This window comes from Myotis yumanensis, unplaced genomic scaffold (assembly GCF_028538775.1).
Source record: "Myotis yumanensis isolate MYYU_CA2020_CCGP unplaced genomic scaffold, mMyoYum1.0.hap1 SCAF_1, whole genome shotgun sequence".
NCBI classification, from domain to species: domain Eukaryota; kingdom Metazoa; phylum Chordata; class Mammalia; order Chiroptera; family Vespertilionidae; genus Myotis; species Myotis yumanensis.
Window position 1 is genome coordinate 53987129 of NW_027223752.1, and position 16700 is coordinate 54003828.

The 16700-nt window shown below is 34.5% G+C and overlaps 1 protein-coding gene across 3 annotated transcripts in view; it reads left to right on the forward strand.

Annotated features, from left to right (window-relative positions):
• The window catches only part of VPS13C (vacuolar protein sorting 13 homolog C), a 183367-nt gene that overhangs the window by 93014 nt on the left and 73653 nt on the right, over positions 1 to 16700 (forward strand). For all 3 annotated transcript variants that reach the window (XR_011472254.1, XM_070421598.1, XM_070421608.1), the window contains 9 exons: positions 1003 to 1159; positions 2677 to 2756; positions 3210 to 3269; positions 3944 to 4100; positions 5973 to 6089; positions 8357 to 8460; positions 8853 to 9020; positions 10340 to 10644; positions 11579 to 11726. Coding sequence is in view for 2 of the 3 variants with exons in the window: in XM_070421598.1 (XP_070277699.1) it covers positions 1003 to 1159; positions 2677 to 2756; positions 3210 to 3269; positions 3944 to 4100; positions 5973 to 6089; positions 8357 to 8460; positions 8853 to 9020; positions 10340 to 10644; positions 11579 to 11726 (1296 nt within the window). In the remaining variant the exon portion in view is untranslated. The remainder of the gene's footprint in view (positions 1 to 1002; positions 1160 to 2676; positions 2757 to 3209; positions 3270 to 3943; positions 4101 to 5972; positions 6090 to 8356; positions 8461 to 8852; positions 9021 to 10339; positions 10645 to 11578; positions 11727 to 16700) is intronic.

Here is a 16700-nt window from a genome sequence, read left to right on the forward strand (position 1 = left end):
GGCGAGGGCATCTAAGCAGTCTGGGAGCATCAGGGAATATTTCCTGAAAGGAGTGACATTTGAGCGAATTTTAGTAAAGAGTAAGATATAGTCTGAGAAAAGGGGATCAACAAAGGGGCTAGGACAGGGCATAAGGTTGTGAATATGTGAGAAAGCATAGCGGATACAGGGACTTGCAAGAACTTCCTCCAAAATCCCTTCATCATTAAATAGTTGTATAGAGGTTGTGTTCTTTCTCTGAGTTAACAATAATAAACATTTAAACAAATGAGTTCTTCTTTTTGATCTGAAATATGTTTTGAAACTAACTTCCTTCATGTTAAACCTCTGCTATTTTTCTGGTTAATATTTAAAGACTTTTAAGCTTTGATAATTGAAACATTGATAGATAAATCACTCTGTTTGCAAATAGGTTTATTAACATATACATAGAAAATCTATAAGTCCTTTTTACTATTATTTGTAATACATATTATTATAGTTCCCTTTCCTTAGGTCAGTGATTGGGATAGGGGAAGCAGTTTGCACTGTCTCTCTTAGGCCAATACTCAGCATTGTCTGAAAACATGTTTGATTGTCACTATCTGGGGAGGTGGAGCTACTGGGAAACAGTGGGTAGAGGCCACTAAACATCCTACAGTGCACAGGACTGCTCCTTACTGTAAAGAATTATCTAGCCTAAAGTGTCAGTGGGTCAAGATGGAAAAACTTTGCCTTAGGTGTAGTATAAAAATTGACCGTTTATCTCACAGACTTTCAGATGAAAAGCCATTCATCAGACTAGGACTTGTGGGAATTAGGGAGAAATACTTAAGTCTGAACAAGTAAATGTGCCTACCAAAGTAAATAGCCCCAGGCAATTTCCAGGCACAAGTAGAAATAAACATCTTTACATGGTGTGAATTTTTGGGTTATATCACTATGGATGGTTATTAAATTGTTGACTTACTTTCCTTGTATACTAATGAAATAGTTTGTGGTAATACTGGTACTTTTTTCTAGGTTGTGGTTACTTTGATGAAAAAAGCAGAAAAGAAAGGAAGGCCTTTACATGAACTAAATGTCCTCCAGCTTGGAGTGGAAGCTAGAGTTAAAACCTATGACCTAACTGCTAAAGCTTATCTAAAAAAAATTAGTATGCGATGCTTTGAGTTTACTGGTAAGTGTGAAGTATAGTCTGTGTAAATTATCCATGGAATAGCCAGATGGTCCCTACCTTTTTATCAGCATTAAGCATATTTATTAGTGTCACCATAACTGTTTAGTTAGTTTAAATTTATTACATCGATACAAAGGAATGTGATATTTAAAAATAAATTACCCATGTAGTTATCATAAGTAAGATTATATCTAGGTAGATGTCTACATTTAGCATGAAGTAGAATATATCTGAAAGAAATATGAAACATTTGTCATCAGTGTCTGTACATAACATTTCAGTACTTGTAAAAGATAGGAGTTCATTATAATTATGCTATGGGAACTGATATATTAGGAAATCGGGAACCAAGTACAATACCCAGGTATAGAGCCCAGGGATCCTTTTTGAAAAGGTAAGTTAATTTATTAGGAAATAACTTTCTATTTGTTTCTTTCTTTATTTAAAATTATATTAGTGTTTTTAATTTATTTTTAATGAAATTAGCATAAGGATGGGCAAAAGTAGATTTTCAGTTTTCCATATGGAAAAAGACATGCTGGTAATGATTATTACAATAGGTTTATTAACTAACACTATGTTTTGCATATTCACAACTGTAAACCTACTTTTGTACACTCCTTTGTATATGTAAAAATAAAAATTAAATAATACAGAAATATATAGAAGAAAAACTTAACATCACTATGTAGCCTCACTCCTTAAAGAGAGAATTTTGTTCACTATGGTTATTAGGCATAGCATTGATGGAAACATGAAACATTTGAATTATATATTGGTTTTAGGATTAGAATAAATTTAAGGACAAGAGTGACAGCATAGCTCAGTATAGACATTGTTCACAGTCCATTTAGTGTTGATAGTCTTAGAACCCATATGTAATGTGACTGAAAAATAAGAGGATATATAATTATTAGTTTCTGAGAAAATGTCAAACATGGTAATCATCTGATTTGAAATGAGATAAATGAGGAAGGAAATATTAAAATATTATGGGTAACTTAGCTTCCTTAAAGCCAGGATGTTAAAAAATCATAAAGTTTGTTTTGGGTATAAATAAAATATTAAAATAAAAACAATACTGTTATTCTTTAATGATAACCTCGACCTTTCAGATTCACTTTCTAAAGTGGATTAAGCCAACTTTTAAAGTTGCTATGGGTGTTTAAAGTTTATAGGACTTCTGTGGGTTAACTTGAAGTAAAGCAAATTCATATTGAGAATAACCCCTAGTTTATGTATTTTTTAGCTTTATTCTTTAATATATTCTGATTTGTTCAGAGTAATTCCAGTACTACCAAATGTTAACAACATTTTAATTAGCTGGTGCTGGTTTTTTGTTTTTATGGACTTTCTTTTTCAACCCAGATTTATTGATGTATGATTTATATACAGTACAATTCACCATTTTAATGTATAGCTCTATGAGCTTTGGCAAACATATATTTGTCTGTTTGGACATATGTTTGAAATGTTGAAAAGACTTAATGGATTTACCCCCTCCTTTTCTCTTTTAGACTCTAAAGGAGAACCTCTTCATATTATTAACTCTTCTAATGTAACTGATGAACCCCTTCTGAAAATGTTATTGACAAAGGTATCTAGTTTCATTTCTAGGATTTTTTAATATGTGAACGTATGTAATCCCCCCATATTTAATATTTCAATTTTCTCCCTTAAATTTTTTCATTCTAAAACTGGTTGATTATAGTAGATTATGCAAACATCTGACTATCCTGGAAATCTCAGTAATCTTCGGAGTTAACCCTATGTTTTGGAATAAGTGAGAGCATATAAAGTTCCATTTTCATTCAAAACAAAATCTGTTGTAATCTGGATATACTAGTATTTTCCCCTACCTGTAGCATTTGAGGTCTTGCTTCTGCAGAATTTGAGAAATGCTTATGTGGTCAATTTTTTTTGGCATGCTCTTCTGTGCCTTTAAGAAATATGTTTATAGTATTTTCATAGCATACAGTATTTTGAAAAGTAAATAATATATAAATGTTACTGTTTGCAACTCAGTGGTTTAATCCTCCACTATTTGTAGGCAGACAGTGATGGACCGGAATTTAAAACCATTCATGACAATACCAAACAGAGACTGAAGGTAAATCTTTTTAAATTCACTATAAGGTGGGTTATATTAATGGGTAAATCTAGTTTCATAGCCATCTTTAGTTGTGAGATTGTAAATTCTAAAATGAAAATAAGGGTGGCAATAATAATAGCTCTAGTCTTATAGATAAGAGACATGCATAAAGAGTTTAAATAAAATGTTTAAAGAGAGTTGATTTGATTTTCTACAAGATTGTTTCCCAGATATGAATTAATCATTACTTGTTGAGTATACAAATAATACATTTTTAAGGGAATTTTGTTCCCTTAAAAATGGTTATTTGGCATAGTATTGATAGATGTGTGAAACATTTGAATTATGTATTGGTTTTAGGATTAAAATAAATGTAAGGACAATGCTAATGGCATGGCTCAGTATAGACATTGTTGACAGTCCATGTAGTATTGGTCTGTCTTGGAACCCATATGTAATGTGACTGACCTAAGTATGGCCTGATAATACTTCCTATATCTTTACTTAAAACCCATCAAGTTCTGTTGAGATTAGAATTATGGTAAAGGTTAAATTTATAATAATGAGTTCTTTTTTTTTTTTAAAGCCCTTAATGGAATGATTTTGTGCTACTTGTGTATGTGGAATTGGAAATGTAACATGAAAATGTTACCGTATCTGACATCTGCCTCTCTAATTGTTTATTATCTTAGGTTTCATTTTCATCCTTAGACTTAGTACTTCATTTGGAAGCTTTATTATCCCTCATGGGTTTTTTATCATCTGCTGTTCCATCCTCTGAACCTTCTGAAAAGGAATCTGAACTGAAGCCACTTGTGGGGGAGTCCAGAAGTCTCATTGTCAAAACTGGTATTAGCTTTTGAGTCATGGTCTAATACTTTCTGTCTGAACTTTAATAATCATATAATAACTTGTATCTTCAAGCTAAGATAAATATTTAGCACCTTACTATTATAGTTGCTATGATAGATTAGGTTAGTTTCAAAAGAAAGCGAATTTTATCCTTTATATATGTTTGCATTGATGTCTCTGCAGTATTCATACCAATGAAAGGGAAAAAGGAAGAAATTAAAATACAAATACAATCATGCATAGTAACAAAAATCCATTTCAGTCCATCGAGTAAACCTACCTGCTGCTCAACAATTTTAGGTGCTTTTCTAAAACACAAAAGGAAGAATCTCATGGAAGAGACAGACCAGACCCTCTTTGGTTTCTATGCAAACTGTATTTAAATCACATACTAATATGGGTACATGTTCCTCAAACATATGATTTATGCTATTAAATATTAAATATTTATATCCTGAGTGAACAAGTGCCTATTTTTAAGCAAATATCATTTTAATTAATTTTCTTCCGTATCATGTGATATAGATATCTAACATCTAGCAATGTACTTTCAGACCATTACCAATTTGAGTTATATTAATCTTACTGGCATCTTTCAAGTGTAAAGGATCAGATTTTTTTAAATTAGGGAACAGAGCAATAATTTTGCTATAAACTAGACTAAAAGAGTTTTACTTTTGTTGTAATATACTTGCTACATTAACATTTGTGGAAATACTTATATAAGATAGACACATACACTGTTGAATAAATGAAAAAGCAATGTTTAAGTTCACAATAAACTATAAAAAATTTAATTAGCCGAAACCGGTTTGGCTCAGTGGATAGAGCGTCGGCCTGCGGACTGAAAGGTCCCAGGTTCGATTCTGGTCAAGGGCATGTACCTTGGTTGTGGGCACATCCCCAGTGGGAGGTGTGCAGGAGGCAGCTGATCGATGTTTCTCTCTCATCGATGTTTCTAGCTCTCTATCTCTCTCCCTTCCTCACTGTAAAAAATCAATAAAATATATTTATAAAAAAAATTTAATTAAAAGATAGTCTTCCTGTTATGCTGTATATTTGATTTTTAAGGTTTGATTATGCTACTTTAAATCTTAAGGGAAAAAACCATTATCATCTTGGTGGTTAAGGACTGCTGCCCCCATGCTTTTACCTGTTACAGGAAAAGGTCTGTTTCCCTCAAGCAAGACGGAGCTCTAGGAAAATATATCCTGAATTCCTCAATCAGGACCTGGACTCAAGTTGGTTAAGGGAATCCGTTTGATTGTGATTCTTATACACATACAAACACACACATTATAAAACTGTTTTTGGTATTTTTTTAAACTTCAGCCCTTTGTGTTCATTTTTCATAGAATTCATTTTAGGATTTTTCATGGAGAAACAGGATACAATCTAGAGAAATCTATTCTATAGTTAACATGTATGTGTCATAGTTAATCAAATATATTTTATCAACTATTTATTACTCTTTTAGTTTTTTATGAAATATTCTTCTTTCATCTAATATATGATATTAAAAGGATTTCAAAATCAGTTAGCTTCAGTAGCATTCTAGAATTTTAACATACAGGGTTTTTTTCCCCCAGAAAAAAATTATAGTAAATTTTCCATTTATCAAATAGTACTTTTAAGGCACTATTAAAGGCTATCTTTATTCTTAATTTGGAGGGGAATATGCTAGCTTTTGTCTTATGGACATTTGAAAATTGATTCAAAATCCATATTAATTTTATATAACCTTAATAAAGGCCTTTTTGGTTCTTCATATTCATAATGCACTTTTATTTTAGTGAATTTGAGAATAGTTTGCATCTTATTATATCAACTTTGCACTTTGCTGATGATAAGGTTTTTATTACTTTTCAGTGTCCAGTAATACTTCTCAAGATGATGTGTTTGACTTAAAGATCATGGCTGAATTAAATTCATTTAATGTCTTGGTCTGTGATCAGAAGTGTAGCATTGCAGATATTAGAATACATGGTAAGTAATGATTCCTTGGTGTATGTATTTCTGTTTTCTTACATAGATCTCCAGGAAGAATAAGTGTGTGCATGGTACATTTCTCATGAGTCATCTTTTGATTTACTTGCATTGAAGACTCATGCAAACTTTTCAGAGTTGTACTTGGAAATGTTAGAAGTAAATTTGTTATGTTTCATGGCTGACACAACACATTCCCATGTATTTTAAAACTTTCAGGATAAGTCTAAGGCTTAACCTCCTATGTTTGCATTTTCAGAATGATATAACTTTAAACTGTGAATATGTATTATGATAATATCTCACTGGGCAAACTAAATGTCATTATCCTTATTGTTGTATTTCTTGCTTACATAGCATCAAGAGTAGATGTTTTTAAAAGAAATTTTGTAACCTTTACCCACCATCTGCTTAATATAAGGATGAGTTCAGATTATTCCATGGGTTCTGGAGCCAGCTTGCCAAGGTTCAGTTTTGGCTCTAACACTTACTGGCTGACCTTGAGCAAATTAATCTTTCTATGCCCAACTTCTAGTTTCTATAAAATGGAGATAATTATTCATGGCGTTGTGAGGATTAAGTTTAAACACTTACATAGATTTAGAAAAGTGCCTGGTACATCATAAGCAGTTAAAAAAGGTTAAAAATCTGTTTCGTTAAACAAATATTTATTTATTTATTTATTTTTTTTGTAATTTAGATAATTTTCTTTATTTTCTTTATTTATTTTTTTAATAATTTTTAATTCTTAAAGTATTACAAAGAGTGTTACAATGTCTCCTTTTTTCCCCCCCTTGACATTCCCCCCGACCCTACCCCCCGCCCCCCCCGCCCCGTGTCTTGTGTCCATTGGTTAATCTTATATGCATGCATATAAGTCCTTCAGTTGGTCTCTTAATCCCCCCCCCAACCCTCCCCAGGCTTCCCACTGTAGTTTAACATTCTGTTCAATGTTGCTCTGCTTCTGTATCTACCCCTGTACATCAGTCCATACTGGTCCCCTTTATTTGTCCCAACCTCACTGAAGTAGTCTCAACCTCACCAGGGCCGTCTGAGCCTCACCAGGGCCGTTTCAACCTCACCGGGGCCGTCCCTACCTCACGGGGGCCGTTTCAACCTCACCGGGGTCGTCCATACCTCACGGGGGCCGTTTCAACCTCACCGGGGTCGTCCCTACCACACCGGGGCCGTTTCAACCTGACCGGGGTTGTCCCTACCACACTGGGGCCGTTTTGACCTGACCGGGGTTGTCCCTACAGACCGGGGTCGTCCCTACCTCACGGGGGCTGTTTCAACCTCACCGGGGTCGTTCCTACCTCACAGGGGCCGTTTCAACCTCACCGGGGCCGTCCCGACTTCACCAGGGCCGATTCAACCTCACCGGGGTTGTCCCTACCACACCGGGGCTGTTTCAACCTGACCGGGGTTGTCCCTACCATACCGGGGCCGTTTCGACCTGACCAGGGTCGTCCCTACCTCACGGGGGCCGTTTCAACCTCACCGGGGTCGTCCCTACCACACCGGGGCCGTTTCGACCTGACCAGGGTCGTCCCTACCTCACGGGGGCCATTTCAACCTCACCGGGGTCGTCCCTACCACACCGGGGCCGTTTCGACCTGACCGGGGTCGTCCCTACCTCACGGGGGCCGTTTAAACCTCACCAACAAATATTTATTATCTGTCTTATGGTTGGTATGGTTTATGGTTTGGTTGATTACTCGGTCTTAGCTTCAGGCATTCTTTCTGTAGGAGCTGTTTTAGAAATCATTATGCCTTTAGAAATTATGAGAATGACAAAAATTCTTTTGGAGAGAAATCTTATAAGATTGCATTTTAGATACAGTTTATTATAGAAAGAATAGGACTTATTCATCAAATTGTACTTATTTATGCTTAGTTATCAGAGCAATAGTTTTCATAATGTAATGTTTATGAAATGGCTATGTAACAAACATTTTGTGTCTTTCTAAATGACTACTTCTGATCTTGCCAATGCACAGAATATTTTGCATTTGGAAATCTGTAATTAATTTTCCTTGAAAAAAATTTTTTTTTTAAATTTCCACTTTTATTTATGACTTACCTGTAGCACTTAAAGATATAATCTTCCTTAGTATCTCATACATAGAAGTTGATACTTTTAGTATGTCTAACAGTAAGTAATTTTTATTCATTCTGTATCTTTTAGTATATTATTGAACTTAAGTACCACTAAGTTGGTTCACTTGGATTAGGTGAAAAGTTTGTAAATGTAATGTTTCCCATAGGAATGGATGCCTCCATTTCTGTGAAGCCAAAGCAAACTGACATGTTTGCCAGACTTCAGGATATCATTGTTACCAATGTAGATTTGATGTCCATTCACAAAAAGGTAATTTTTTTAAAAAAAGCTTCTGTATTGAAATTTATTTTTACCTTTAGTTTTGAGGTGACTTTATCCATTTGTTCTGTATATACTTAGCGTCTGTCATGTGTTAGGTACTTGTTAGGGATTGGACATGAATGTAGTCATAGCCTGCTTTCACAGTGTGTATGGGCTGAGTGATTCGTAAAAGTTGTTTCTGACCAATTAAGTGCTTGATCTCTACATTGATAAAATAATTTTTATAGGTATAGGAAAAATTATTGTCAAATAAGTGTTTAATAATTTGTTGAAAGTTTATTTTGATGGTGCTTCTTCACACATCAAAGATTCTGTAATAATGTAACTTATTTATAATACAGATATTTTGATGTAGTAACCAGTTAATTTAATACTTTTAGGCTGTCTCTATTTTGGGAGATGAAGTCTTTAGGTTCCAAATGACTCTTTATCCAGATGCCACAGAAGGGAAGGCCTATGCCGATATGTCTAAAGTAGATGGCAAACTTAGTCTCAAAGTGGGCTGTATTCAAATTGTTTATGTTCATAAATTCTTCATGTCTCTCCTGGTAAGTTTATTTTTAAATATATTTATCTCTCACTGAGGCCCAAATATCTTTGCCTATGTATCTGAACCTAGGTAGTTAAAATTTTTACTAAACGGGTTGTGGGTAAACACCCAAATGCTGAACAGAACATTTATAGTTAAGGAAATCATCTACATGATGGATAACCAAATGAGTTTTTGTCATCATTGTTTTGAACATGTAAACTATTATGCTTTAACATTTTCATAGTTATATATTTTAAAAGTACTTAAAAAGCATTTAGGGCTTTTCAGTGTTATTTGTTTTATGAAATACCCTGAAAGGTATTGAGGTAAAAAGAATTTTTTAAGGAAATCAGTAGGCATTTGAAGGACTGATATTGGAACTTAACAGCTTTTAATTATAATTATGATCAATAAGGCCATAAAATTCTTTTTTAAAAGTTACTTATTTCTGTGTAAGCATTGTGGGCTAAATTTGCCTATGCCTCTTAGCAGGGATAAAATTCTAAGCTTACAAGTCATAGATTTCTACTTAAACCATCATATTTTATTTTGTTATTATTTTTTCTTACGGGGAGAAAAAGGGAGAAGGGGAGAAGGAGAGGGCCATGTTTCATTTTTCAGGGAAGTAATTTATTTGGCATGAGGGGAGTTTAGGTTGCTTTGTATTATTAATGGATGAGCGTCAGGAGTATTATTTCTAAGAATGATCTTTTTGGGAAAAATCTTTGTTTTTAGTTAAAATTGAGGTAAGATCCATCTTACTCTTAATAAAGAAGTTTTGATTCTTACTAATGATAGCAAGGTTGTAGACATTTAAGCATCTTCTGCCTGAGTATACTTTTAAAAAATCTTCAGAAATAAGCTGGCAAAACCATAGTTTCTAAGAATAACTTTATTCCTGTGACTTAGAGAAATAGATTTGAACTTAATTAGGGAAAAGTAAAGTGCTCTCCTCCATTTCTTTATTTAAATTTGAATTTAAAATAACTAACATTCATGGGTAAAAAGGAAATTTAAAAAAATTGTTATTTGAAACCTGACTTTGTAAACCAATGTCATCCCAATAAATTAAATAAAAAATTGTTACCAAAATTTGTCATAAGAACCAAATAATTCTGAAATATATAAAATGAAAGTTAAAGGACTCTTTTTTCCTAGAAGTAATTATTAATATTTAGGAGTGTATCTTTCTAGATTTTACTCTCTCCATAAGCACAATAATAAATAATATCTCTTATACACCTTTTAATTTTTTAAAGTAAATAATTTCTAAAGTTTTTCCTTTTTTAATAAATGTTGTTTTGGGGGAACTCTAAATACAGTCTCTTCCAACAGAACTTTCTCAACAATTTCCAGACTGCCAAAGAAGCCTTGAGCGCAGCCACGGTACAGGCTGCAGAAAGAGCTGCTTCCAGCATGAAAGACTTGGCTCAGAAGAGTTTCCGCCTTTTGATGGATATCAATTTGAAAGCACCAGTTATTATCATTCCTCAGTCTTCAGTATCACCTAATGCTGTGATAGCTGATCTGGGTTTAATCAGAGTGGAAAACAAATTTAGCTTAGTTCCTATGGAACATTCTTCTCTTCCCCCAGTCATTGACAAAATGAACATCCAACTCACTCAGTTGAAACTCTCCAGGTATAAATATAGAATCAAATTGTATGTTACTTAGTATAAATAGAGTTTTCATAGACTCCTTCCAGGGGTAAAATACTCTAGTGATTTGTGATTCTCCTTATTTTTTCTAATTATGAAACCTTGACTCTTGGTATTTGGTCAGTGGTTAGTAGCAAAGTATGTACGTTATAGTACAGTATCTGCATTTTGTCTTACTAAATTTATGATGTGATTTTTTTGATTCTATAAACATTTCCTGTTACAAATTACAGTTTACCCAATAATTTAGATTTATTTTTGTACATAGCTATTTTCTATAGATGGGAGAAAGCTGCTTAAAATGCAATAAAATTTAAGATTTATTTCTTATTTATAAACCATATCACACTTGGGAATTCTCTCTCAGGTTTATAAAGGATTACTGAATATAAATTGGAAAGGCTTGGCTCTGTTAAATGACAGGACTACTTACTTGTTTGTGCAAATGGTTGTTGGTAGACAAACTAGAAATTACTGTTACCATCTGTTTGCTTAACTTCAGGGTTTGATGAGTTTTTCCCTTTAATTTGGAGAAGTACCAATAACATAAAACTAAGGGCTAAGTAGACTACTACTTTCTTTGTCCTCCATTTTTGAGGAGGATGTAACCTTTATTTTTAAGACATTGCACTGTTTGCTATTATTAAATAGTTCTTGTGAAGATAGTTAAAAATGAAATTCATACTTCATGAAATTTGTGTCTTTGAAGTCAGCATAGGCTTTGTTTTAGAGAACTCTGCATATAAACTTGATTTATTCTGATTCGACTGATCTGTGAAAAGAAGTATGTTCTAAAAGAATTCTGGTAGCAGCCCTTATTAAGGAAAATGTTGTGTGGAAACTTAAATAATATGATAGTCTTCATTTTAAAATATAGATTTCAAAAATACAAAATAAATTCTTGTTTATCTTTCAGAACTATCTTGCAGGCTGGCTTGCCACAATATGACATTGAAATTTTAAAACCAGTCAACATGCTTTTGTCTATACAGCGAAATTTAGCAGCAACGTGGTATGTGCAAATTCCAGGGATGGAGATTAAAGGAAAACTGAAACCTATGCAGGTAAGTGTGTATATATATGTGTGTGTGTGTGTGTGTGTGTGTGTGTGTGTGTGTGTGTATGAAAATTGCCCTGGCCAGTGCCCTGGTCACTGTAGCTCTGTGGTTAGAGTGTCGAACCTTGAGTCAAAGGGTTTGATTCCTGGTCAAGCGCAAGTACCTGGGTTGCAGGTTTGCTCCCTGCTTCTGGTTGGGAAGCTTGCGGGAGGCAATCAGTTGATGTGTTATCTATCTCGCATTGATGTTTCTCTGTCTCTCTCCCCCTCCCTCCCCCCTTTCACTCTCTCTGAAAAACAATGGAAAAAATAGCCTCAGTGGAAAAAATAAATAAAAAGAAAGAAAAGAAAATTGCCCTGTCTGGGTGACTTATTTGGTTCGAGTGTCGTCCCATACACCAAAAGAAAGGTTGTGGGTTCAATCCCTGATCGATGCACATAAGGAAGGCAACCAATCAATGTTTCTCTCTCACATTGATGTTTTTCTCTTTCTCTCTCTCTCCATCTCACTTCCTCTCTCTAAAATCAATAAAAAAACATATCTCTTGGTTAGGCTTAATATATATATATGTATATGAAAATTGCTAGATAGGCTTTTATCATTGATCATAGTGCAGTTCTAGTGCACATCAGAAGTGATGATACCATAAAAGGGAACACTTTAACTGCAAATGAAGTCATTGTAGTTTCCTACACTTTTCTGTATTTCATTTTAGTCAAATATTTGGTAAAACCAGTAAAAAGACTGAGATAAAACCTGTTGGAGTCCACTGAAAATATTATTAGTAATTTTGGAAAATTCTAATGAAGTTTTAAGGAAGTTAAATTATAAGAGTATAAAGTGATATTTAGATACTATATTCAAAGCACATTAGTAGTATTTTATAAAATCACTCTTAATGATAAAAGTGGTCATTTAAAATAAGTGGATGTGTTTAAGAACACATTAATAAATACAGCAGTATTTCTTAAAGGGTAGTTAGAATATCATGTATAGGTTCACAGGGAAGGATGACACTGGTGGAAGATGGTCATACAAGTGTAGGCATCTTATGATTCTCGTGTGCCTGTGTGTGAAATTGTTGAAGCCCAACAGTAGGGGACAAGGTACTGGAGAGAGTAATTAAACGAATAGAGTGTGTGAAAAACAAATTGAGTAATTTAGTGATTTAGTGATTTTTGATATCTGTGATTATTTCAGAGTAAGTTCTAAGATAAAATAGAAAGGGTCAAAGAAGCTGAGTTCCACTAGGGAAGAAGTTAAAATTGAAATTTGTTGTAGGAATGTCCCTATGTGTAGTATGAGCAGATACATTATATGAGGAACAATGTCTGTTTAGGGTATTCATAGAGAATTCTCTATTCCAGAGTATGGGACAACTCTTCATTTCTCCCTTACTATTAAGACATTAGATCTTAGGACTAATATTTGTCCCATTTCACTTTCTTTGAAAGATTGAAGCAAAATAAAACCTAAATGTCTCTATCAGTGAGAGGATGTGGATCAAATTATGACATAGTCAGACACTATAAAGTAGATAAAGTGAAGGAGCTAGAACTGTACAAAGCAAAACGGGTATATCTTAAACATAAAAATGAAAAAAATAAGTTGCAGAATGATAGTGCATTTCTATATCATTTCAAATTTTACAACAAGCAAGCCAATGGACAGTGCTGTATATTGTTTATAGTGGGAAATGTAAGAAAGCTTGTGTGGAAAGAATAATTCTCTAATTCAGGACAGTGTTTTTCTTTGAGGAGGAAAGGAGAAGGGAATGAGGTCTCAGAGAAGTAAACATGGGGCTTCAACCATATCCATTATGGGGAAAAGATCTGAATCAAATATAGGAGTTTGTTAAGATTTGACACAGGTATGTACTCTGAGGAGGATTATAGTATTCTCCAGGTTTTTCCTTTATGTTTTACATATTTCAAAAAAAAAACACAAGAAAGTATCACCAGTTAAACATCTAAGGATGGTTATTACTTTAACTAAAAAAAGTGCAGCCTAGTGAGTATGGTCACCATTGCCTAATTGGACAGAGATCCAGGCCTCTTTAAACAGCCCTTCCTTGGTCAGGATGTGTGTTAATTTTCTTGTGTCCAGAGTACATCTAAGAAAGGGTGTCAGGCAAGTGACACCAGAAGTTGTTTTGGGTCCATCAGCTTGACAGTTCTTTAAGAACTGAGCGGCTGCCTCTCAAAATGACCTACAGACTTAGTTAATACCACTCTATGTATATGATACGGTTGCTCTTTTTTTTTTTTTTTCTGAACTGTTGTACATGTGTAAAGGTTTCTCACCACTTCTTAGGAGGTTGTTATAATAACCTGGACTCCTAGTCTAGAATGATCACAGAAAAAATGGAAAAGAAGGAATTATGTTTACAAGTACAGAGTATAGATTGCTGTGGAAAGTGCTCGGCTTTAAATGTCAATGGGAACAATGGTTGCTCTTTTCACCCACAGGAAACCAAAGATGTGGTGAAGTTAGCTGCTCTTCAGGCAGTTGTGATATTGTGGTTGGTATCGCAAGTGGAAATGAATACACAAGGAAGTTCTAGGGTGTTACAGAGACGTCCGTTATCTGAGGACGGGGGCTTGTGACAAACAAGTAATCCCTAGTTATTATCTCATGCTAAAATACCTCCCCACTTTTATTTAGACTGAGAATCAGGCAGTGTCTCTGGCAGCAGTGGCCTAATTTGAGGGACAAAGGATACTGTGGTATTCAGAGGAGAAAGTGTCGTGAATGCATGCATGCTTGTCTGAGTATGTGTTTAAGTACTTGAAACAGGCCCATTGAATCATTCTGTGTGTAAAGAAAACGTACAAAAGATGGAAGGATTAAAAGGTTTAGTGGATCTTAGCAGCTGATGGCAGCTTCATTTGTTCTGTTTCATTTTCTGTAGCCACCTATGAGGAAGAGGATATTATTCTTATTTTAAAAATTAAGAAACTTGAATAAAGGAAGCTGAGTTGGCCAACAACACAGCTTGAAAGTGGTAGACTTGATACTGATCTGCCGGACTTAAAAGCTCTTGCTTTCTTTTTTTCCTTTCTGTCATATAAATTTAGGAGACTTGCAAAATACTCCTTTCCTGGTTTGTGTTTTGTCTTTTAAAAGTACTTTGTATATGTGTTTTAGAAGAATGACAAATGCATTATTCTTGACAACTTAAACAAATGTTTTATATATGTCCAGATGCATATGTATTGAGAATAAGTGCTCCTACATTATAGGAGATCTTTTTTTTTTTTTTTTTTAACTTCTTGGAAGAGTCCAGAAACTGAACAGTACTTTCCCTGTATTGAGTTTGGAGGGGAGCTAATAATAATGTGGAAGAAGGAACTGATACTGGGTGAGAAGAGAGAAAGACAGATTAAAGATGAGGAGCTAAGGAGAGGGGAGAAAGGTACAAGTCCAGGAATGAGACGAGACAGAATAACAGATAAGGCAGAAGAATGATGGCGTGCCAGAGGCAGGAGCTTGGATACGGGTGGAGGCAGAAATGTGTTCACACACAGGAGGGAAGTCTTATACTATACAAGATTAAATACTTCTCTCCTGGTACCCTTTTTAAAAAAAATAAATTTATTGGGGTGACATTGGTTTATAAGATAATATAGGTTTCAGGTGTACAATTCAGTGGTACATCATCTATATATTGCATTGTGTCCACCACCCAGAGTCAGATCTTCCATCACCATATATTTGACCCTCCTTAGGCTTTAGTACTCCCACCTTTTCCCTCTGGTAACCACCATACTGTTGTCTCTGTCTATGAGTTTTTGTTTGTTTTTCTTTTTTTTTTTTTAACTTCTTTTTCTTGTTTGTTCATTTGTTGCCTTCAGTTTTATATATCACATATGAGTGAAATTACATGGTTTTTAACTTTTTCTGTCTGACTTATTTTACTTAGCATGATATTCTCAAGATCCATTCATGTCGCAAATGTCAGTATTTGGTCTTTTCTCATAGCTGAGTAGTATTCCATTGTGTATATGTACCACATCTTCTCTTTTTAAAAAAATATATTTTATTGATTTTTTACAGAGAGGAAGGGAGAGGGATAGAGTTAGAAACATCGATGAGAGAGAAAAATCAATCAGCTGCCTCCTGCACACCCCCTACTGGGGATGTGCCCGCAACCAAGGTACATGCCCTTGACCGGAATCAAACCTGGGACCCTTGAGTCCATAGGCTGACGCTCTATCCACTGAGCCAAACTGGTCAGGGCTGTACCACATCTTCTTTATCCAGTCATCTAGCGAAGGACACTCAGTTGTTTCCATGTGTTGGCCACCGTTAATAATACTGCAATGAACGTAGGCATGCATATATCTTTGTGAATAAATGTTTTCAAGTAGATACCCAGAAGAGGGCTTTCTGGGTCATATAGTAACTCTATTTTTAATTTTTTGAGGAGCTTCCATACTGTTTTCCATAGTAGCTGTAACAGTTTACATTCTTACCAGAATGTAAGGGTGTGAGGGTTCCTTTTCCTCCACAACCTCTCCTACACTTGTCATTACTTGTCTTATTGATAATATTCATTCTAACAGGTGTGAGGTGGTATCTCATTGTAGTTTTGATTTGTATTTCTCTAGTGGCTAGTGAAGTTGAGCATCTTTTCATATATCGTTAGCCATTTGTGTGTCTTAGGAGAAGTGTCTATTTAGGTCCTTTGCCCATTTTTTGATTGGATTGTTTATCTTCCTTTTGTTAAGTTGTATAAGTTCTCTGTAAATTTTGGAGATTAAACCCTTATCTGAAACAGCATTGGCAAATATGTTCTCCCGTGCAGTGCAAATCACTGTACTGTTGTCTGTGTCCATGAGTCTTTCTTCTTTTTTTATCCCTTGAATACCGTGCTGTTTTGATTATTATAGTTTGTAGTATAATTTGAAGTCAGAGAGTGTGATAACTCTGGCTTTGTTCTTTTCTCTCAGGATTGCTTTAGCTATTCTGGGTCTTTTG